Source organism: Eublepharis macularius, chromosome 8, assembly GCF_028583425.1.
Source record: "Eublepharis macularius isolate TG4126 chromosome 8, MPM_Emac_v1.0, whole genome shotgun sequence".
Taxonomy (NCBI): domain Eukaryota; kingdom Metazoa; phylum Chordata; class Lepidosauria; order Squamata; family Eublepharidae; genus Eublepharis; species Eublepharis macularius.
Genome location: NC_072797.1, coordinates 73458389 through 73483388, shown reverse-complemented (window position 1 = coordinate 73483388; position 25000 = coordinate 73458389). Strand labels below are relative to the sequence as shown.

The 25000-nt window shown below is 40.9% G+C and overlaps 1 protein-coding gene across 1 annotated transcript in view; it reads left to right on the top strand.

The window, feature by feature from the left end:
• DTWD2 (DTW domain containing 2) overlaps nucleotides 1-13011 on the top strand; it is a 96709-nt gene extending 83698 nt beyond the window's left edge. Inside the window, exons 5-6 of the mRNA XM_054986159.1 lie at nucleotides 7272-7400; nucleotides 11895-13011. Of these exons, the coding sequence (XP_054842134.1) occupies nucleotides 7272-7400; nucleotides 11895-12065 (300 nt within the window). The 3' untranslated portion in view covers nucleotides 12066-13011. The remainder of the gene's footprint in view (nucleotides 1-7271; nucleotides 7401-11894) is intronic.
• The last annotated feature ends 11989 nt before the right edge of the window (nucleotides 13012-25000 follow it).

Genomic DNA, 25000 nt, shown 5'->3' with positions numbered 1-25000 from the left:
AGATGGAAAAAAGAGGACCTGGCAACTACTGTGACCCGAGCCACCATTTTCAAGGAGGCATCTGGAATCACCCCCAAGCTTCGGAACTGGCATAAGAAACGCCCCATCAAGGGCTGGAAGCCGGAGTCCCAAATCCACACACCCACGACTCAAGTATAGGACCTCCGTCTTCGTGGTGTTTAATTTCAGCTGATTCTGCTTCAGCCATCAAGCCATGGCTTCAAAAGCATGCTCCAGGACCTCCGGGGCCAAGCCAGGCTGGCCGTCCATCAACAGATATAATTGGGTGTCATCAGCATATTGGTGACACCCAAGTCCAAAACTTCGCACCAACTGGGCAAGGAGGCGCATATAGATATTGAACAATAATGGGGAGAGTATTGCCCCCTGCGGTACACCACACACCAGCAAATGGTGGGATGACAGCTTCTCCCCTAGCATCATCCTTTGTCCCCAACCATTGAGAAAGGAGACAAGCCACTGCAAGGTCATCCCTCCTATCCCCACATTGGCAAAGTGATGGGTCAAAAGATCATGATTGACCGTATCAAACACTGCTGAAAGGTCTAATAGTATCAGCAGTGCTGATCCATTTCAATCCAGGTGTCTGCGAAGATCTTCTGTGAGGGCAACCAGCAATGTCTCTACCCCATGTCTGGGTGGAAACTGGACTGGAAGGGATCCAGGGCCAAGGTGTCATTCAGGAATCCCTGCAGCTGTTCCTTGACCACCCACTCAATCACCTTATCCAGGAAAGGAAGGTTCAAAACTGGGCGGTAACTGACTGGATTGGTGGGGTCCAATTATGGTTTCTTTAAGAGAGGCCGCACCATGGCCTCCTTTAATGCCCTGAGGAAAATCTTGGAGCTCAAAGACAAGTTGACAATAGTCTCTAGGGGGTAATTCTTTTTTGCTCCTTTGCAGCTACTTCATAGGACACTACTGAGACCTAAAACATGTTCTTACAGTGTTGTCATGAATCTGGGGCCATTTATGCTCTATCCATCTTAACAACCTCTTAGCCTCTCTTAGCTCCTCATTGTACCATGAAGTCACTGAGTGCCAAGGGCAAAAAGGGCATCGGGGAGCAATTCAATCAATGGCTTGCCGAAAACTCTTACTCCAGAACTCAGAAAGCCCATCAAGTTTGCTGCCTCCAGTCTCAGAGAAATTATGCAAAGCAGGATTTGTTGGCAAGCATAAATCAGTTGTTAGCGAGCATAAATCAGTTTGTTGCCCAAGTGAGAGGGGGAAGCTAACTTCAATCCCACCCTAAAAGGAAGTAATCTGACCATGACACCACTTCACAGACAACTGTGGATTCCAGATCACCTCCTGCACATAAGATTAAATTTAGCATGTGGCCAGCTTCACGTATGAGAGCTGACACAGCATGAGAGAGACCCTTTGTCACCATGGCAGCCATAAAGTCTGAGGCCCCTGACAAGAGAGTCTCCACATGGATATTTAAGTCCCCCAGGACCCAACCGGGAACAGCCTCGGACAGCCTCAGCATAGTGTCACCTGGCAAGCTGAGCGGATGGTAAACCACCAAAACACCCATTCTCTTCCCAGCTTCCTATACATTCAGGGCCAGAAATCTTTGGTCCAGGGACCCATTGTAAGGGGAAAACATTTTGAAAAAGTATCACTACACATCCCCAACCATCTGGTTGAGGTTAATGAAGGACTGAGTAACCTGGAAGAGTTAATTGCGGGAGAAGGACCACCTCTTCCTCACTCAGCCAGGTTTTGGTCACATAAACTAGGTCATAATTACATTTCCTGATAAGCTCCCAGAGAGTATCAGTTTTGTTCTTCACTGACCTGGAGTTACACAACATCAAACTGGAAGAGAAGGAAACACACTGGACCTAACCACCATCATTCCTAGGGATAAGGTGGAGGTTAGAAGGGAGCATGTCCATATCTCAACCCACTTATTTTAATTCCATGCATCCTCCCACTGCCACACCTCTCTGCGCCCCAAATTGCTGTGATATTCCAATCTCAGGGGTATATTACAACACACAGGCCCAAAATGTAGACAACTAAAGCTAAAATCCAGCTGAGCACCAAAGTGAGCCATACAGAAAGTTAGTATTATTCAAAGCCTATGTTATCGATTAACTCAGGACAGAACTATTCATCATATGCTTATCTGATGTTGCCAAATCAGCAAGGCAGGCAGGCCAGAATAGAGGTTTTGACTCAACCAGTACTATTGCATTGGAAACATTGTTGCTATTTGGCTGATGTTATCAGACTGACTGACAGGTGTCACAGAAGGTTTACACAGTAGCATTGGTTCAACAGCCACCCATCACATTTGGGACCATATGACTATCCTGCCCACTTTTTCCTGCAGTATATGTTTTAAGTCTACACCTCAGAATGATTAAGCCTTAATGCAAGTCTCTTCAAATAATATCTAGTAGCCTCATTCACTTACTGATAATATTACCTATACTGTATGTAATGTTTGAAATGAATACTTCTTGTTAATCCTGGTAAAGGAATACATTAAATGAGGTGATAAAAATTAAAATTATCTGCCTAGATAGCAGCAAAACATGCAGGAAGCTTCTGGATAAATGAATTTATGACTAAAATGTGAATGGAAATTTAATAAAAGGCTATCTGCAGAACTTCTGAAAGTGATAGGATTGGATCCTAAGCACCAGTAACAGAATGAAGGGTTTGGAATGTAGCTTCCCCATTTCCCCCCTTCTGCTACAGCACACTGAGCCTCCCTCTCCCATTCTTTAGGGCATCAAGAGGCCTCAAGAACGGGGTGGCTGGGTGGCAAATGAGGGTCTGCAATGGTGGTAGTGATGGAAATCTCCCTCCCTGCCTGTCAATGTTCTCTGGCAGAAGGTAACTCATAGAGATGGGAAAAACCAAAAGAACTTTTAACCCAACTTTTCTGTAAGCAATTTAAATTTCTCACAGTATGCAAATTCAGTGTGAATATATACACATATGCAAGCATGAGAACATGAAAAAAGAAGAGAGGTTTCATGACATCAATTTTACTTTTTGTGGCTATCTGTTCCCAACATTTGCATGGCAGAGATTCCCGGTAGAATAGGAAAATGTGGAGCTCTTAAAATGTCACTTTAAATTAAAGCCAAGATGTTTGAAATGGCTAACTTATTTATGTTCTGGATGTAAATTTCAGCAGTGGGCTGACGCTCACTTCAACTCTGCATTTTTCTGTCAAGAAGGAAATGGGTAGAACTTTATTTAGCAGAAAGCATCTACAGAATATCAAACTAGGGAAGATACTCTTTCCTATCTGCCCTCAATACATAAAATGCCAAAGAAGATCTTTCAAAGGGCAGTGATGTTTTATCACGCATTGCTGTCTTTTAAAGAAAAAAATTCAGCCATGGTGATACTATCTGCATTATTTCAGTATTGGCGGGGGCAGAGGGGGCTGTCCAAAGTGTTTTCTGTATGCTTTGGGATTGCTTGCTTTCCTGCATCTCTGTATTCAACTTAAGAATCACATATGTTGTTCATGTTTGGCTTTAGTAGTAATTCTTCTAGAAATTCAGCATTCAGTTCTGCTGAACATCATTGTGGCAACAGAAAGGAAAATGCTTTAATTATAACATAAGCTTATTTAAAATCAGTCTTGAGTTATTTATATATTTCATGGCTTTCATTCATTTTTCTAAATTTATCTGGCGAGGCAGGTGATGTTGTTTTCTCATAAACGGTATACTTAGTTATGAGTAGAAGGGAGATTGTAGGAAGGTACTAATCTCCTTTTATCCTTAGCATACTTACCTCTTATAGAAGAATTAACTTTTTTTCCTCTAAGCGATATCTGGTTCTCAGATCTCTGGATCCAAGCCTCTCCTTGTCCTTGTCATTTCTGTTACCTCTCTCTCTGTTGCCATCTGGTCCCACTGCTCCTTTGTCTTGCTCTGATCGTTCTCCTAACCAGACTTGTAAAGAACATGACAGAACTAGCCCAGCTATATAAGTAAACTTTTTTGAAAGCAAAGTTAGGCAGGTAGGTTCTCTTCATGTTCCTTTTTTTCCTAGTCCAGAAAAAAGTGCTGTGCTTTCTTCTACAGTATTAAAATAGCTTTAGTTGCCTGTCCCCATATGCAAGCTTTAAACTCCAAGAAAGTGAACCAGAATAGCTAGTTGGGTGCCCCCCTCCACCGGAAAGCAATTACAGTCCTTCTTGGGATTTGCAAACTTCTACAGGCCGTTTATTGAGAACTTTGCTCAAAGGGAAAGGAGATGCCAGCGAACAAACCCCAGGCAAACCCCAGCGAACAAATAGCTCCTGCAGTGTTTTGTTCTGCAAATCAGAGTGAATGCTAGGGGCTGCATCTGTTGGACTTGTGGAGTCATAGAAATAGCTGTGCTGGCTCTGCAGCGGCAATAAAAATGTGTCTGCACTAGATAGAGGCCTGAAGAAGTACAGGCAGGTGCTGCCATTCATATTATCCAAGGACAACTCCTTACTCCAGGAATTAGAGGTGATTGGCTAATTCTGCCTGCGAGCATTAACCATGTTTGTAATAGTACTATCTTCTAGTTTATTCTCTTTGTAGTCTATTCAGAAAGAGGTTCCTCTTCAACCTTTATATTGTTCCTTCTGTTTGGAGATTTGCCAAAGCTGAGGTCTGGTGAAAAAAAAAAAGGAAAGAGATCACAGTACAAAGAAGAGAAGGTTAAGAAATAACCGCTGTGGTTATTCCTGAAACTGAAACCTTAGCATCATCCTGAAGCACTGTAACATATTTCTTTTCGGCATAAGCTTTAAATACTGTGCTTGGGAATTTGGGTTGGGCATTAGTATTTCAATAATTTTTGAATTTTTACTATAATTGCTAGGATTTAGTCAGATACTGTATTTATTCAAAAGGAAGATGGCCTTTTTTGTTTTTTGGCTTTGTAAAGGGGGGATGTCTTCCATTTGGGTATATACATGGGGAGCATTCTTCTCTCTTAGCTCAGGACCTTATTGTACGTAGGAGGTGCTAGGGCAGAGAGGAGAACTGCTCTCCACCTGTTGGTTAATGAGACCATAAGCAGCACCTAGAAGGCACTGAGGAAGACAGGGTATGTCCCATAGCAGCCGGCTCACCAGGGTGATCGCAGTCCAGTGAGCCAGTTGATGGACAGCACTGTCCTCTTCACATTCTGGCTTCTTGCAGGAGCAGACACAAAGGCACCGGGAGGTGTAACTCCTCCTGCTTGCACTCTGGTGAGGCAGGTGGCTGCAGAAGGCACAGAGGTGGTTAGGAGGGCCCCCTACCCGCCTGGCTCACTGGACTGCCTGCATATGAACCACCAGTCTGTCTGTCTCATCATTTTATGTATGTCCTCTGGAGTGAGAATTGGGCTGTGCTAGTTCAGCATTGGGTGCAAAGCCATTCCGGCTATGTGAGATGCCAAAGGAACAACATAATGAATAACATCTTAGCAGTGTCACAAATGCAAATGTGACATTTTTCAACAGTTGTTTATAAATACAATGAAAGGCTTTGCAGCTGATAAAAAATTCTGCCTCATGCTTGAAAGAAAAATACCATTCTTGAAAAGTGGTTTAACATGAGCATAAAGAACATAAAGCCCTTATCGCATTAGTCAAAGCTAATTAATCCATTTCAACCAAACTGAAAGCAAAATAACTTGATACTAAACTACTACAATGATGGATACATTTCTGAACATTTTTTGCAGAATGAATTAATTTCCATTTATAAAACATTTTACAATTACATTGTAAAATAATCACAAGTTAAAGCAACCTCTTAACAGTAGTTTACATTAAAATAAGCTTAAACATAATTCTTCTAACATTTACAGTGAAATCCTAAGGAGAGTTACTCCAGTCTAATTCCATTGATTTCAATGGGCTTAGACTGGAGTAACTCAGCTTAGGAGTTCACGGTCAATTTCTGTGAGAGATGTTTGTTGTAAGAGACTGAGGTTTTTGTTATGAAACACAACATACAATACCACGCACATAACCCACTCCCTCTTCATCTTGCTGTTTGTTGTCTGCTACTTGATTGGTCCAAGGAGCAGGAGCTTCTTAGAAGTGCTGCTCACTCCTTAGCCAACAGCATCCGCTGAAGTAGCCCTCTGTCATGGAGAGGGAAAGTAGGTGACAGAGTCTGTTGAAGCCCATAAGACCCTTATGTGAAAGCTGAGGTTGAAAACAACTCATTTGTTAGCCACCCTGAAGGCCTAAATGAGGAATATACATTTTGAAAATAAATATCATGGCATCACAGAAAGTTGGATCCTGTAGTACTCTGCATTTCTCCTGTTTTTAATGTTACAAAGCACACAGTTATTAGTAATTGACATTAAACAACTTCTCACTGTTCAGTGTTCACTTGAACATACAAAACAGTATATACAGAGGAAAGCAAATTTAATCACCTTTATTGCATCAGAGCAAATTTGCATGACAGGCTCATATTATTCAACTTTCAGTATCAATATATATTATTCTGGCATAATAAGCTATGATGTCCGATTTTAGATAAACAGATTTTTAAGACTGTACTTATTCTAAATCTGATTTATGTTAGTGTTAATAATCCTTCAAAATGGTGATTTGTTAGCATAGTGTTTATAACCATAATGGTCTAGCATAGTGATTAAGTACTTGATTTGCAATGCGGCACTTCACTGGTTCAAATCTCACTACTGCCGTGACTCAGCAGATGGCCTTGGGTAAGCCACTCCTCTCAGCCCCAGCTCCCCTGGAATGATGCAGGATGTGGTGTTGGGAGGAGGCACTGCAACTGCACTGGGATATCAGAATTGCCTTCTTCTTGTGCAAGGGCACCTTTGGATCTAAGCCATTATATGTATATTATTGATCCCCACCCCAGTACTGAAAAATAAATTAAAGGTAAAGGTAGTCTCCTATGCAAGCACTGAGTCATTACTAACCCATGGGGGGACGTTGCATCACGACGTTTTCTTGGCAGACTTTTGTTACGGGGTGGTTTGCCATTGCCTTCCCCGGTCATCTACAGTTTACCCCCAGGGAACTGGGTACTCATTTTACTGACCTTGGAAGGATGGAAGGCTGAGTCAGCCTTGAGCTGGCTACCTGAACCCGTCTTCCACCAGGATCGAACTCAGGTCATGAGCAGAGCTTATGCTGCAGTACTGCAGCTTAGCACTCTGCGCCACAGGGTTTTTCTGAAAAATAGGTATTTCAAACACTGAGACTGTGGTATAGTTCATTTCTGTAACATGGAATCATTGGTGTTTTTCAGGTACAACTGAGAACTAGCCTTTCAAGTCAGTATGTTATTCGTACACAGCCCACAAATGCATGCCTTTCCACGCTTGAATGCGCAGCTGTTGCTCTTGCCATCATGGAAAAAAATGATTGCATTAAAGAAGTAAGTAATTTTATGTCATTTATGTTGCTAATGGAGTCTCATGGTGAAAGCCGTGTTATTTCACTAACAGGGCTGTGTTTATTAAGGACCAAATACTTCATTACAGTCTGCTAGTTGTAATGTGTTGGCTTCAGAGGTCTAACAGAACAAAGGAGCAAAGTTGTGGTAATTGGTTTCTTGCGTTGCCATACTTAGTAACTACAGGGTTACTTTTCAGCTGTCCTGTCTCCTGAGCCTAATCCATCCATATGATAGAGTTTTAGAAAACTGTAGTCTCAGGGCTGCATGCTTTATTTCTTCCTGTTAGATCAAAGGCTTGAATTGAAGAGCTGTTGTGAAACCTGTTTTGTTGTAATTCAAATTATTAATGAAAGCCATCATAGTTCTTGCATAATAATCAGTGAGTACTCCTTTGGATACTGTTCACTATATTTTGTTAAATACTGCAAACTGTTTCTTGCTTAACAGTGCTGATGTCAGCAAAGTCAGTTTGGGACAAACTATAATTTTCCCCCAGATTTCAGACATCAGTTCTCTTGGAGAAAATGGTTGTAGTCTACCGTCCGAGGGTAGATTCTATAGCATTATATCCTGCTAAGGTCCCTCTGCTACCCAAACCACATCCTCCCCATGTTTCACCCCCAAATCTCTTAAGAATTTACCAACCTGGAGTTGGCACTTTAGGAGAAACATGGAATATATATGATTCTAAAAGACTGCATTTACTTTTCATCTGAATAAACGTGAACAACACGCAGTGAATTGGTTCTTTTACAGCTCTTTCAAAAAATTAATGCAACTATAGCAGATTTGGGCAGAATATAAAATTAGCAGCGACCCAGAAGGGAAAGCCATCATTTTGTCTTAATGCAATATATATCTTATTAAAAATTCAGCCAATTGCAGATACTTAAGTATTTGGGCCATAAATGCCAAATGCAAGCAAAAAAAACCCCTCAGAGGGACAGAGAATTTAAAAGTGTATATATTTCAATCGTTTTTCTTTCTTTTTTGAGAGGGGGGGCTTGGCATTCTACATTAACAGACATAAGGTGATATGCAATACAGGAGGGTGTTTTTTTCCCTCTTGAAAAATGCAGTAATGCTAGTAGACTAAAGCATACATGGATGGTGGTTTGGTCATAATGTACCAGGAGAGTGTCAAAAATACACTCTCCCGGTACATTTTAGTTCCAAAAAAAAATTGCTTCGAAGTCAGTCTGTTCCTTTCCTTAGATACTCTTTCCCAGAAAAAAATCTCAAAATCTAAACTAAATATGTCTCTCTGTGTTGCGCTCATTAATTAGAACTATGATCCCGAATCTACTTTCTTGTTTATAAACCTCACTGAAATCAGTCAAAACATTCTTCCAAGTGTGCCACTGTGTTCAGCCTTATCCATTGTCATGCTGAAGTAGTACTTTGAGTTAAATGAGACAACATGGGCTTAAATCAAAGTACCTCAGCTTAATTTGGTGGAATGTGTATGCTATATAAATTCTGATTGCTGTTCAACTGAGCCTGTTGAACAAAATATATCTGGCTGTGTGGCAATGGATATATATGATTCAAGTGAACCAGAAGCAAATTATTGCTCCAACAGTGAAATCATAGGCAGAGTTACTCCGGTCTAAGTCCATTGAAATCAATCAGCTTAGACTGGAGTAACTCTGTTTAGGATTCCACTCTAAATTTATGCCTATCTTCTAGCAGCAAGGGTTGTTTATGTAAGTGGAATTCAGGAATTATTGCCAGATCAGATAAGACAATTTTTCGTATTTTTAGTAACTTGTCATACCTAACAAAAAGTTGTTGGAGTCAGGTTAGGCAGTTACCTTCTTTCTTAGAACTGTGATACACAAATGTTTTATAAACAGGTTAAATGGTTAATCTACAATCCAAAGACGTCAGTGGTGAACTCTGAAGTCTTAAAGGCACTGTCAATCCACTTTCAACCAAGTAATTAATACTCCTACATGGAAATTATTTTTGCATGAGTTACTCTGCACAGATGACCTAAGCAACCCTTGAAGCAAGCTTGGAAATTAAAATGTATTTGTAAACTCATCCCATTGACTTGAAGCACTTCTTTAGCTTCCAGATATGACCCATTAGGTTATTTCAATCTACTGATCAGCTTAGAACTGTCAAGTCTCGCTACAAGAATTTGGAACGTGACAGCTTTTGGAGTTTAAGTTTATTCCAATAGGTCAAAACTCACAATCAACCATTAGCCTTTGCATTGCAAGTGATCCCCCTGGTCTGTGATGGAAGATGCTGCCAAGATTCTAAAATGTCTTCACTGAAGTTTGTCGTTTGTAAATAATGCTTGAAATGCTACATCATCTTTAACACTTCAAGAACAAAACTCCTCATCAGAAGATTCATTGAGAGTAATTAGGAGAACAGTTAGACTACAGGATGCTGTGAAAATTGCTTTGGAGACTGTTTTGACTTAAAGGCCGTGTGAGTTGGTAGTGAAACCATGCTTACCAGTGTGTGTATACACAGTAGGAAGCTGTGTCAAGTCTATAATTTACTTTCTTTCACAAGTTAGAAAAATGAAGAGTAAATTGTGCAGCAGAAAATGTGAAACATCGAAAACTGTGGTCACTCACATTTACCTTTTTTTGAGCTAGAGCGTGGCTTGCATACTGTCCTGCTGCAATCCTCCAAGTTTGGGTGAACATCTGTATTTAGCCAACTTGTGTACAAGTCTTTTTGCAAAATTAGGAAGCATGTTTTTCCTGAGTTCTGATGGTGCATTTTTATTTTTAGCCCTCCTTTCTCACTGAGGCCCAAGGTAAACTGCAAAATACAGAAAATAATTCAGTCTGACAGCATAAGATATGCAATAGGACTAATAATAACAACAACAACAACAACAACAACATTTGATTTATATACCACCCTTCAGGACAACTTAATGCCCACTCAGAGCAGTTTACAACAATCACCCTGTGAGGTGGGTGGGGCTGAGAGAGCTCCAGAGAACTATGACTCGCCCAAGGTCACCCAGGTGGCTTCGTGGAGGAGTGTGGAATCAAACGCGGCTCTCCAGATTAGAGTCCCATGCTCTTAACCACTACACCAAACTGGCTCTCAAACTGACTAGGATTACATATGATAATGCAGGAAGTGTTGTTCTGTGTATCTAGTCTCTGTGCAGTCAGGAAACACAGCCTGTGTGAGTACATCTTTTTCCAAGAGGTTGGGAGGGGGTGGACCCACACATGTGGTCTATTTCCTCCCCCTGCTATGCATTCAAAACGTGGGTACATGGCTGTTATATGGACTGTTCAGAAACTCCAGAAATTTTTTGCATTTCAACTTTCCTGAGCACTGCTTCTTCTGTCACAGCTGCCCTCCTGCAAATCACAAACACACTGGAGAGATTTTGAAAAAGTAATCTGCCCATCTCTGAGAGGAAACTCTCTGAACGCTGGAGCTGTCTCCAAACAATGTTGTGCATGGTCATGCTAGTATTAGTGTGGCTCCTTTCCACTAATAGAGAAACCCTTTCATTCCATTTAGTTGAAGATTCCTCACTTAGCTCAGACAATGTGAGAGATGCCTCTGCCAGAACTCATGTAGGCATTATGTTGATAGTAGATGTTCTGTACACAGTAGAGCTGTCCACAGCATGACTGAAGTAATCTGAAATGCCCTGCTCTTCATTGAAGGTTCAACAATCCCATTATGCTTTGCACCCATTTGACTATCCTAAAAGTAATGCTCAGTTGGAAGGCGTTGAACCCCTTTTCCTTCTGCTCTTAAAGCCAATTCTGTTAACTGCCACGTGTTGATAAAGGGGCAGGGTCTGCCACTGCGTCTCCTTCCTTGTGCTAGGGATAATAAGAGCCCCACAAAGTAGGTGCTCACTGGATTTCTGTAGCCTACGAGTGTCAGGCAACTAAGGGATTGACCAGTGGCAGTCCTTGACTCATACCAGTTCAGTAGGGTCAGAGCATAAGAAAAGCAAGGATTGGAATCATATTCTGTAACTATTTTCAACAATGTGCTTAGAATTCTTTCACTAGTCTTTTGATATCAAGAAAGGATCCTTGATACCTTTTTCAGACATATGATATAGCCTGGTCAGCATATTTAACCATAACAAGAGTCCTACTGGATCAGATCAGTGACCCGTCTAATTCAACACTCTTTTCTAGCCAACCCAATGCCTCAGAAAGTCCACAGCCTTCCACCAACTAGCTTAAAGAAGTAAACTGCCTCTGAACATGAAAGTGTTGTTTTGATCCATTATCCATTAATTGGTCTAATAGTTTTTTAGGTCTATATAAGCTAATTGTCATAGCTGTGTCAGTGGGTTCCACAAGTTAATTACATAAAGAGCTTCCTTCTGTCCAGGAAAGATCTCCTGGAATCCTGGGAAATAGGCTCAGATTTAGTTGTAGATTTTGCGGAAAAAAACAATCCAGTATGAACTCCAAAGCAAATGTTATCTACATTCTTTCTGTTTTTTCTCGACAGATTATACTCCGGCCTCTTCAAGCTCTGTGCTCTTTCCAGCTTCAGCATGGTGCTCAAATCCATCACAGCAAAGAACATCTTCTTAAAAATGGTTTATATGACAAACCTATGCCAAAAAATAAACGCAAACTCAGGAGAATGGAACTCTTAGTTAATAATGTTAAAATTTAGCAATGTCATGTAGTCATAGTACTAAAGACTTTTTTTTATTCCTTTTAGCTAATGAAGTGAAGTTTGATATGGGTTGAAGCCAAACAGTCATTTCTTTAATAAAGGACCAAATTCAGATGGCTGCTTGCCCAGGAGTTCAAGCATAATACAAAAAAAACAGAATTCCTATTGCGTTAGGCCAAGGAATAAAGGAGAGCCTTTGTTTCCCCTAGTTTATCAATTTGTGATCTGTAACATTTCTTTAATTTTTCTTATGGAAAGGTTTTGGCATTGCTGAATGAAGTACAAAGATTTTGCAAAGCAAGGGTAAGGGTTCAATAACAGGCAATTTGTAAGTAAGTATGTGGAATACTAGAATGCAATTTCTTGTTTTCTGGTGGAAGTATGTTCATGCTGCCAACTGTGTAAGCCCAAGTGGAAACAAGAATCCAGGATTGCTGCTTTCCTTATAAAAAGTATCCGTGAAATTGTTTTAAACTGATTGCACTTGTGCCTGAAGTTTGTTTTTCTTTGTACCACACAACAGCTATAGACATGATGGACTGGTTAAGACTTGGACCCTGATACAGCAAATCACATGAGTGGGACTTCCACCTTTCCCAAGGGATTTTGAACAGCACATGGAAAGATCTTTGCAAAACTCTATTCTGACAGTACAAATTTTATGAGTTCAGGGTTTGCTGGATCACAATCTTGGGGTTTTTGCTATAGTGTTGTTAGCAGTATTGTGTATACAGCAGACATTAGTATTCTTAGATCTTGTGTAGATGGCAAGCTTATTCTTTTGCATATATTTCTGACTATTGTAGCAGAAATTGAAGATGTGATAGAGGTTGAAAAAGAACATCAGCACTGAATAATGTGTGGTGCAGTTCATCTAGATAAAGAAATAGAATCAATGTTATTAAGAATACTGATTGAAAGTCATATAAGTCATATATATACTCATATAAGGTCAGAGCATTTGCAGACGACATAATGTTAATTGTAGAAGACCCACTGGAGAACATGCCAAAAGTGATAGGCAAGATCAAGGAGTTTGGAGATTTGGCAGGTTTCTTCATTAACAAAAAGAAGTCAAAGATATTATGCAAAAACATGACTAAGCAGAAACAACAATTGTTAATGGAAATAACGGATTGTGAAGTAACTAGTAAGGTGAAATATTTGGGAGTTGAGCTGACTGCAAAAAATATAGATTTGTTCAAGAATAATTATGAAAAATTATGGACTCAGATAGAGAGAGACTTGATCAAATGGAATAGATTGAACCTGTCATGGTTGGGCAGGATTGCAGCAGTTAAGATGAATGTGTTACCAAGAGTAATGTTTTTGTTACAGACAATACCAATCATCAGAGACTCTAAACAATTTGAAAAATGGCAGAGGAAAATATCAGATTTTGTTTGGGCAGGCAAGAAGCCTCGAGTGAAAGTAAAAGTTTTACAAGATGCAAAGGAGAGAGGCGGAATGCAACTGCCCAATCTGAGACTTTACCATGATGCAATCTGCCTAGTTTGGCTAAAAGAGTGGATGATATTAAAGAATAAGAAACTATTAGCCCTAGAGGGATATAAAAAAATTTTTGGATGGCACGCATACCTATGGCATGACAAAGTAAAGGTCAACTCGATGTTCCTGCATCATTTTGTAAGGAGAAGTCTATTTACAATCTGGAAGAAGTATAGAACTTACTTACAAGAAGGAACCCCCTTGTGGGTGGTTCCATATGAGGTGATAGATCCGAGAGCTGTGGATAATGAACAACAATGTTTAACGTATAAAGAAATAACTAAGATTGAAGTATCTAAACTTAGAATAAAGACGCAAGAGGAACTATCACCTAACTATGATTGGTTTCAGTATAGACAGATTAGAGACTTATACAACTCAGACTTTGCAAAAGGGGGCATACGAACAGAGAACTCGGAACTAGAGCAGACCCTTCTTAAAGAAGACAAGAAAAGAATATCCAAGGTATACCAAGTATTGCTGAAATGGTATACTGAGGATGAGATAGTTAAAACACAGATGGTGAAATGGGCTATAAATTTCAATAAAGAAATAACAATGGAGGCATGGGAATACTTGTGGAAAACTACAATGAAGACAACGACATGTATTAATATTAAAGAGAACATTTTCAAAATGATCTATCGTTGGTACATGACACCAAAGAAGATTGCGCTAGGGAATTTGAATACTTCTAATAAATGCTGGAAATGTAAGAAACATGAGGGCTCCCTCTATCATATGTGGTGGTCGTGTGAGGTAGCTAGGCAGTTCTGGGGGGAAATAATAAGAGAAATGAGTGAAATTTTACAGTTTCAAATAAATAAGAACCCAGAACTCCTGCTGCTAAACTTGGGAATGGAGGGAATTCCAGCCCATCATAGGACGTTGATTTTTTATATGACTGCAGCAGCTAGACTTTTGTATGCGCAGAAATGGAAAGTACAAGAAGTACCAACTATTGAAGATTGGATCTACAAATTGCTGTATATGGCTGAAATGGACAAGATGACAAGAAAACTGAGAGATCTGGACTCAGGGCAGTTCAACACAGACTGGGAGAAGCTGAAACAATACCTGGAGAAGAAATGGGAGGTGGGAGGAAAACTGTGGCAGTTTGAGAACTACTGAAATATAATAAAAGTATAAAAGAGAGGGGTGACTTTACCGGGGGAGGAAGAGAAATGTGAATTTATAAGCAGTTAGATTAATTGATTGAGATATATATAGATATGTATAGGTCAACTGATAGAGAATAATTAATGATAAGGTTTAAACATGAGGATTGACTAACTAATAATATTTTCTTTTTTTTGACAAGATTTATATGCACCAAACTGAATGTATAGAAGAGTTAAATTGATTGAGTATCTGAGGAGTTATATAGAATTACCATAAAAAGTTGAAATGAGTAATATATAGAGAACAAATCAAATTGTTTGATTTAAATGTGGGAAATTTTTATGGTTTATGATATATAGGTCTATATAGAATTATTCAAAACTGGAAAATGGGATAAATTGTTTATCTAAAGACGTAAAGTTTGGGTGTATAATAATTAAAGGAGTTAATGATGCACTGCTTAATATAATGGAGAATGTATATCTGTTTTAGACAGAGGAATTTAATAGAAGTAAGGGAAAAGGGACAGAGGGTGGGAAAGCTGTTGGAAGTCAACAAAAGGGGGGGAAAGGGAGGGGGTTAGAAACGAAAAATTAGGGGAAAATTGATTGTAATGTAAAAATAAAAATGTTCTAACCCAATAAAAAATTTTTCAAAAAAAAAAGAATACTGATTGAAAGTAAAAATTGCTGGTGCTGGCATAGGACACTCCTACTATAGATATATACAGGCTGGAGTAGTTCCCATGAAAGCATTGGTAATTATTCTTTGTAACAAAAGCCATCCTCATATTGATGGAGGATGGTCTCACTTCCTTTGCTCAAGTTTGCCTTATTTCAGACTCTGTATAATTGTGAAGGTTATCTTCTCTACAAGGAAAGCTAAATATTTTGATTTAATGAAAGCATTCCTGGAGAAGAAAATCCCAAAATCAGAAATAATTTAAATTGCCTTGGTATTAATAATCTTCTTATGCATTCTTTGTAACATTTTTAATACAGTAAACTCATTTGTTTCTTTATGGTTACTCGGAAGAGTATGATTTGATCATTTGGATTCTCATTTTGTTTTTCTGTTGAATTATGTAATTTAGCAATGGCATTGATCTTTTTTTGGTCACAAATCTTAACTGCTGTGTTAGAATTTTTCTTCTTTATTTTGTATAAGACTTATATGATCAATTTTATTGACAGACATTTCTTTATGTGTAGAAACATTGATGTACTTGTTGCTGCCATTTTCATAAAATATGAGATCTTACATTTACAACTCTGCTTTGTATTATATTTCTACAATTATCTTTTCTTATAGGATTCCTTTTTAAATTTACTGATAAGATCCACATGTTCTGGTCAGATTCAAGTATTAACAGCAAGGAATAAAACTGGTGTTTATTTTGTTTCCCAAATGAAACAGTAGGCAATTCTGGTTCACATAATTGAAACCTGCTTTTCCATTCTATTCCAACACCTGAGTTAATAGTCTTATGTTTTATTATTTAAGCAAACTGGTTTGCAATTACATTTATTTTGTCTTTGTGCTTCTTGTGACTTCAGAAAGCAGAAACCATTTATGTACATATTGAAGCATTCTGCAGGACTCAAAAGTATTGGATAATAAGCAAATGTCATGGGCTAACACAATTTAAGCATTTAAGCTACATTGAAAACAGGATATGAAAAAGTTAGTGGATGGATTATGAGCTGTTGGCCTTTGATCTTAAAAAAGAACTTTTTTTTTAACTGTGTGAAGGGTCTCTGTGTGAATCCATTCTGCTTAGTGAATTCATGCAGATCTTCCATTTTCTATATCTTCCCAAGTCTGTTCTTCAGCCCTAGCTGAGAGGAATTGAGTATGAAGAGTGGGGAGATGGAGTCCTAACAGAGAGCAGTTTAACATTGACAGGAGAATGAGGAAAATGTGGCAAGTAACTTTGGGAAGTAGGTGCAAGACTCCCATTCGGGCCAAGGAAAGGGAATAGATCTTCTAAGGAGAGGAGACTTTCCCTACCTGGTTAAACAGGGAGGTAGCTCTGGAGAGTAAAGAGATCCTTGGTTGTGTGTGGTTGGAAACTGCCTTTTGGAGACTTTCATATTCAGTTAAAAACTGAAGGAAATCACTGGTATTTGAAGAGAAGGGTACTAGCATTCTTAAACCCAAAAGAGAATAATAAAATAAAGTGTATTAGAGTGTTTGGGGAAAACACAGGAAAAAAGAGCCTCTATACATAAAAAATTAAGTATCTGTGAAGAACATAAGAACTAAAGTCTGTGCGTGTACTGATTTCACCTCAGAGATTTCTATGTTGAATTACCTCAGAAATTTTCAACCCATAATTTCACCTGACCTTTCCTTTCTAAAATAAATAAAATAGTTATTTTTGAATTTAAAAACGTCTCTGGTGCCATTTCTGCTGTTTCAGGACAAAAAAGAGGGGAAAGGAAACATCTTAACTACCTTATAATGATCAATAATCTATTAGAAGAGTGTGCAATGGTTTTTTTTTTAAGTTTGGAAAATAATTTCCTCATGATCTGCTTCTGTGAGACATGAACTTTTACCTCTATTTAAATTTGTTCTCGAAAGTATGAAGGGAACAAATTTACTCAAGTATGAAGGGAATAGCTCCTAGTGGATGCTTGCCCTTTCATTGGCTGAAGGGAAAGAGAAACAAGCCTTTGGGACAGACTTTGAGCCTTCTCCTGTCAGAAGAGATGATCTAGAGAAAAGGCATTTTCAGTGGTGGCACCCTGCTTTTGGAATGCCCGCACCCCCTTATAAAGGTTAACTGGTGCCTACATTACATTTCTTTAGGCTCCAGGCCAAGACTCTTAAATAATGGGATTTATCTTTTTTAACTGTTTTATAGTCTACTCTGTGCCTGAGGACCGTTTTCTCAACCTCATTTTAGACTACTACGTTTGTTTTTAAGACCTGTTTTTATCATCTTGTTTTGTTTTATTGTTTTAGTTGAGGGCTGCCTCAAGCAGTTTCTGGCTATGCAGCATACACATTCTCTGAATAAATCTACTTATTCCTTTTTAAAAACCACATGCAGAAAATATGTATTTTCAACTGTTGTGAAGAGAAAAAGTGTTATTACATTTATACAAACTATACAGCGAAAATGACCCTTTAAAAAAAGCACAAAGGTGAATTACAAGGAGTATTGAATCATAGCAGCAACATGACTTTTGTAACACTGATGAAATTATGTGACTGGCTGAATACAGTAGCTGTGTGAGTTAGTTGCCAGCGCAGTGGAAAATGATCTCAACAGTATACTGAGTGAAGTTGTTGCGTGTTACTGTGGACATTTCAACCACACTCATGCATTTTTATGTGTGTTTTTCTCCTGTATGCTTTAATCCTTGGAGCTGTCTTTGTAGTACCAATCACTTGTGTGCCTACATGAATGTAATAGGTGTTCATAATAGGAGGATAGTTGTTCATTACTTATGTAGGTACATATTTTTCTCTAACTCTAGTAACTTTATTTATTTTGATTTATTCGAATTTTATACTGCTTCTCTTTGATTGAGAGCTCAAAGCAGTTCACGTTAACAAATTACATCAATTAAAACCAATACAAAACAGATACATCCAGTACAATCTCAGTACAAGATAATAAAGATAAATGAAACCACTCTAATCCCAACACGGACTATAAAACTCTGCAGATGATCATAAATTATAGATAAAATACTCAGCAAATCAACTATTCCTCACCATAACAAATGCTAAGATCCAAAAGCATGCCGGAATAGTTCTGCCTTACTGTATCCAAAACATCAGCAGGTCCTACTGAGGCCAAGTGCCTTCCACCAGTGCGTTCCAGAGAGAGGGCACCATAATCGTGAAGGCTCTCTTACTGGTGGAAAAGAGTCACGCTACCCCAGGACTGGGAACCACCAGCAAGCCCCATAAAGATGAACAGGGGGAGTGGTGGGGGGGTTACACGAGGAGAAGTGAACCCAAAGCTATGAGGTCCCAGGCCATTAAGAAGAAAACAGAGACAGTCACGGTATAGGGACAGAAAAGGAAGCAAATAGTGCCATGACTTACTAACTACAAAAACCTATTAAATATACAATAAATCAAAAACCTTTTTACAAAATCAGTATCTGTTAATTGATTTTTGTAAGTAGAACACAATCACTGCCACAAGTTGCATATATCATTGGTAAGGCAAATGCGATCAATCAGTAAAAAAAAGCAACATGGTCACAAAAACTGCCACTTCAAAGTAGTTATAAACCAAGTCCTGAGTGCCAATCAAAATGAAGATGCACACATAACAATAAAGTTCCTATTTTGTATAAAGTAACAATGCCTTATTCCAGAATAAGTACAAAAATATGCCATATAGACATAGGAAACAGTGTCAATAAAGAAACAGTGGGGATATATCAAAAGATTCTACTGTATGATTGCTGCTGTATAACTGCAACGGGCTCGCTAGCCTTCATAGCTCGTTTCTGGCTCCCTTCTTCCAAGCAGTTACAGACTGAGAAAACATTTTGAAAATATTTATAAAATACAAGATGACAAGCAGAATCCATAAATTATACATATCCAAAAATGAAACATACTTACAAGCAAGAATTATAATGCATCATAGAAAAAATCCCCTGGCTCGCGCGCATATATGTATATATGTATATGTATATATGTGTGTATGTGTGTATATATGTATGTGTGTGTATATATGCATGTATATATGTGTGTATATATGTGTATGTGTGTGTTATGTAATATATTCTTTCCAGGTAGCTATGTAATGAACAATTGAATAATTATATTAACTAACAGCTGTGGGGAATTATCCCCTACATCTTACAATTAAAGAGCCAGGATGCCAAATTTCAAAATTACTACAGAAAATGGTTGTTGGGGGTTTTCCGGGCTGTATTGCCGTGGTCTTGGCATTGTAGTTCCTGACGTTTCGCCAGCAGCTGTGGCTGGCATCTTCAGAGGTGTAGCACCAAAAGACAGAGATCTCTCAGTGAGATCTCTCTGAGAGATCTCTGTCTTTTGGTGCTACACCTCTGAAGATGCCAGCCACAGCTGCTGGCGAAACGTCAGGAACTACAATGCCAAGACCACGGCAATACAGCCCGGAAAACCCCCAACAACCATCGTTCTCCGGCCGTGAAAGCCTTCGACAATACTACAGAAAACATGATAAATCCAGATTAACATTCAAACCCACTGGGGTGACAGTAATTAGTTAAAGATCCACCAAGACTCTTTCCTAAGTAAATCCCTCTTAATAATTTCTGTGCTTGTGGATCTGCTAACATATTGTATGGTAAATTGCATGTCCCTATTATTATATTTTGCCTCCAGGAAATGTGACGCTAAAGGTGCCTCTGCCACCAGTCTTCGAATACAAGAGAGGTGCTCCTGGATTCTTAATTTAAGAATTCTAGTGGTGTTGCCCACAAAGTTTGCCGCATGGGCACCTGATCAAATAGACCAAATTGTCAGTATTGCACATGGAAAAACAGCTTAAAGAAATACCCATATTCAAAACTTCATGAGTATTCATAACTAACATGCAAACTGAGCAATGTCCACATGGAAAATAATCCTGTGGGAAAGCTCTAGGAGTGTCACTCACACGAATGTCAGAATGGACCAATGTATCTTTAAAGTTTCTAGTCCTCCAGAAAACCCGAAGCTATGAGGTCCCAGACCATTAAGGGCTTCAAAATTGGATTTGAAAACTAATTAGTAGCCAATGGCAGCCACTTCAAAATCAGTGATGATGACTTGGTCAGCAACCTCACAGCTGCTTTCTGTACAACCTGAAGTCTCCAGAGTGTTTTTAAGTGCTGCCCTCCATACTGTGGGTTACAGTAGTCTAAATGAGAGGTGACCATTGCATGAATCAGTGTGAGGAGGCACAACAACATTCGATTTATACCACCCTTCAGGACAACTTAATGTCCACTCACAGCAGTTTACGAAGTGTGTTATTTTTATCTTTACAACAATCACCCTCTGAGATTGATGGGGCTGAGAGAGCTCTGGAAGAGCTGTGACTGACCCAAGCTCACCCAGCTGTCTTCAAGCAGAGGAGTGGGGAATCAAACATGGTTCTCCAGATTAGAGTCCTGCCGCTCTTAACCACTACACCAAACTGGTTCTCACCTCCAATGAGGCTGGGTGGTCAACCAGGACAAAATGGTCAATTGTGTCAAATGCTGCTGACAGAACTAATAAAATCAACAGTGCAAATCTGCCCTTATCCAGTTGAAGCCAGATGGCATCAACCAGTGCTATTAAAGCAGTCTTAGTTCTGAAGCCAGACTGAAATGAAATCAAGCTCTACATATCATTCAAAAATTTCAGAAGCTGGTCAGCCACTGCCCTTTTGATTACCCTATCAGGGAAAGGCAAATTTGACACTGGTTGGCAATTTGCTATCGCCCCTTTATCCAAGGAAGGCTTTTTCAACAGAGGTCTCACGCCACTACAGCCTCCCTGAGGGATCTAGGGAACCAGGCCAACATGAAAGAACAATTAATAATTGCTTGCCAAGGGCTTCCCACCACATCGTGGCACAATTTATGGAGCCAAGATGGGCAAGGATCCAACAAGCAGATGGTAGACCTTACAGCCATTAGGGTCCTGTCAACATCTGTAGGGATAAGTGGACAGATCAAGTCCAAGAATGGACCCAGCGATGCAAATGGAGCAGCTGGTATGCTACTAGCAACAAGCTTGGCAGCCAGGTCACCACAACAGAGACTTTATCTGTAAAATGGTTGCAAATAAGTCACAGCTAAAAATCAAATCATCTAACACTTTAGACTTCATAAAAGGAGTAGTTAACTGCTGAATTAATCTAAACAATTGAGCTGAACACAAACTGGTGGATACAATGGAGGCGGAAAAGTAATTTCTGTTTGCCACCTTCACCTCCACTTCATAGGCCTTCAACTGGTCCCTATAAGATGTTCTCATAGTTTTGTCACAAGTCTGGCACCATTTACCACTGTCTTAATGACCTCTTACCCTCAAGGTAAAGAGGGTGTTGGGGGAGAAATTCTGTCGATGGCCTCCCGAAGGTCCTTATTGTAGGGCTTAGTGAGCCCCTTGAGCATGCTGCCCACAATACATTCTGGAATTCGATAGGATTTAAGCCTCCATGGGTAAGAGTAAATCATCTTGTTACTCAAGCAAGAGGGGGCAGATCTTCAATACAGCAATAGATGGGAAGAAGCTAATAAGCATAATGCACTTTTATTTCTCTATGTTAAACTGAATAATAGACAAACTAGTACTGGCTGCACAAAATAGTGGCTGTACAAAAAGCTTGGCAGCAGAATGACTGCTTTTCAGTTGAACTGGAAATATGAAGAAAATTAAATTAGAAGATCCATTAATCAAAAAGCATTCTTGTATCAAAGTTTTATGGCTTGAACAGGAAGATGTAAAGCATAAGGAGATTATACCACTTGATTTTTTTCTTAACATGAATGTGGCTAGACAGTACTAGGACATCTGTCAATTTTTAGAATGAAATAGATTATTAATGTGCATTTAATGGAAAGTAATTATAGCATATTGTTAGCTTTAAGGCATGGAGCACAATCCACCAAGCACCACTATTGTGCTACCTCTTTGACCTGAAAGTATGCTGCTGCAGAGACCTAACAGATATTTAATGTGTTTCAACTATAATACTGTTGGGGAAGCATACGGAGGGGAAGGAGTTAGCTCTTAAAACAATTTTCCTGTCTGTACTGCATCCTTAAGTATCATGAGAAAATTGAAGAAATATAGCTTTATTAATTTATTTACTTATTTACTTCATTCATTCTCTTATCTAGCTTCTTCATTCACTCTTTAAATGTTAGAGGTGTTTTAAAGGAGACGTTTTACTAACCAAATATGAGTTTGCATCTATACAGTCATCTTAATTGCAGTCAGAAAGCCATCTGCCCTAGGTGCTAATACCACCCAGCGGGGCAGCATGAGGAGGGGCAGCATGAGGTGTCTACTGGGATGGACGCAGGGCACGTGACTTTTCCGTCCCTCACACTCACCCCAGCGACACGTAGGATGTTGGAGGAACTGCAAGAGGAACCCCCTGCTGGGCGGCCCACCCCTGTTTTCTCTGAGGCCAGCAGCAGGCCTCTCACAACTGTGCAGGAGGAGAGGGTGCTGGAGGAAGAGGAAGAAACTGTGGTGGAAGAGCCCACATCTCAGCCCCTTCATCCTCATCCATCTCCAACTGCCCAGCCAAGAGTTGGACACGATGTGTCTAGTCCGAGCACCTCACAAGAGGTGTCTGCCGAGGGGCCCATAAGAGCCTCCCCTGTGCAGCATGGGGCCCCCATTACCTCCGATATCTGGAATCATTTCCAGAGAATGGAAGACCCCTGGTTTGCCCAGTGCTGGCATTGTAGCAAGCGCATCAGTTGTGGCAGGGATGTGAACCCATCCCTCCACGTCTGGAATGAGGAACCACCTGAAGAGGCAACACCAGGTGGTGCTTCTTCAGGGGGAGAGTTCAAGTGGCACCACATGGATGACAGCTAGCCAGAAGGAGGCAGGCTCCTCTGGTGCTCTCCCCCCACAGGTTCCTGTAGGGCAGGGACACCAAGCCTCTCTGACGAAGATGTTTGGTGTGCCCAGAGAGAGGACCCAGAGGACGAGCAGGCACATCACGCACCGAATCGTCAAAATGATAGCCCATGATGGCCAGCCATTCACCCTAGTCGATCAACTTGGCTTCCAGAAGCTGCTCCAGGATCTCACTCCCTGGCACGCAATCCCTACTCACACGACATTGAGCAGGAACATGGTGCCCTCGTTTCACAGGGCTGCCAGGGACCATGTGAAGGCAGTTGTCCCGCACTTCCGGAAGAACTGTGCACTTCACGTCTGATATCTGGACCTGCTCTAGTGTGCAGCATTCATACCTCTCACTTACTGTGCACTGGTAGAAACCCAAGGACCTTCATGGTGGGAGTGGGGTGACCAGAGTTAGGCAGGGATGGATGGGAGACCACTATTGCAAGACCTTGCTTCATGCCGACGTTCTCAACATGTCACACACGGTGAACATTGCTGCCGCCTTGAGGAGACAATTGGATGACTGGATAGGCGAGGGCCCCATCACCATGGGATGCATGGTGACGGATGGTGGCAGCAACATGAGGGCAGCTGCGCGTCAGGTGAGCCACAAGCTTCACCTAGTGGTGAAATGCATGCTTGGGGTGTGCTCCTCCCCAGAGCCCCAGGACCCAGCGACTCGTGACTTCCAGTATCTCCTGCAGAAATGTCGGAGGCTCACGAGTCACTTCTCGCGCAACGTGACATTCACTCACGAACTACTCCAGAAGCAGTCCAGGACAGGCGTGCCGGAACATGTCCCGATCTCTAATGTAGCCACTCACTGGAACTCCACCTGTCCCATGCTGGAGCGCTTGGTGGAGCAGCAGGCAGCACTCCAGGCGTGGCGCTCAGAGAGCGATGCTGTGAGTCTGGTGGGTGAGTTCAGCCAGGAGGAATGGCTCACCATCACCCAGACAGTGGAGGTCCTGAAGTCCTTTAAGGACTTCACTGTGGCGGGTTTAATCAGACATGGCGACCCTGGGTCTGGCCTTTCCTCTGGTGCACACGCTCCAGAGTTCACTGGCCCCCTCTGTGGACCCAGATGCACCACGGACTGACACTGTTCCAGTGGTGCACGCGCTCGTGAGAAGGCTGCAGCAGGGCATAGCTGCCAGGCTAACACCTCTCATGCAGAAGGAGTTGTACATGTTGGCGACCATGTGCAACCCATGCATTAAGGGCACTTTCGCCAAGCGGGACAGGAACCTCACTCAAGCCAGAGACGCCCTCTGTGCTTGGGTGAGGTGTGGGCAGGCCAAGAGGGAATGCCTGTCATCAGAGGGGGTGGGCGGGGGACCCCCTCTGGGATCTTGAGTCGCATGAGAGGATTTGGTGGAGGCAATCATCAGGGATTACCTTGCAAAGCCCTGTGAGTTGCTGTCCACCGATCCGCTGAGCTACTGGGCCAAGAAGGAGGTGGTCTGGCCGGACCTCTCCTTTGAGGCACAGTGGCTCCTCTCATGCCCTCCGATGAGCATGGAGAGCGAGCGCATCTTTTCTCATGCAGGCGACATTGTCAGCCCACATCGCTCTCGCCTTCTCCCGTGGAGATTCAAGCAGTTGATCTTCCTGAAGGTCAACTCTTGGCTCTTCGATTTCTCAGGAGTGGACTTCCAGAGTGAATGAGGTGAGCCCACCTTTAGGCCTGCATCCTCTGTGAGTCTAGGTCC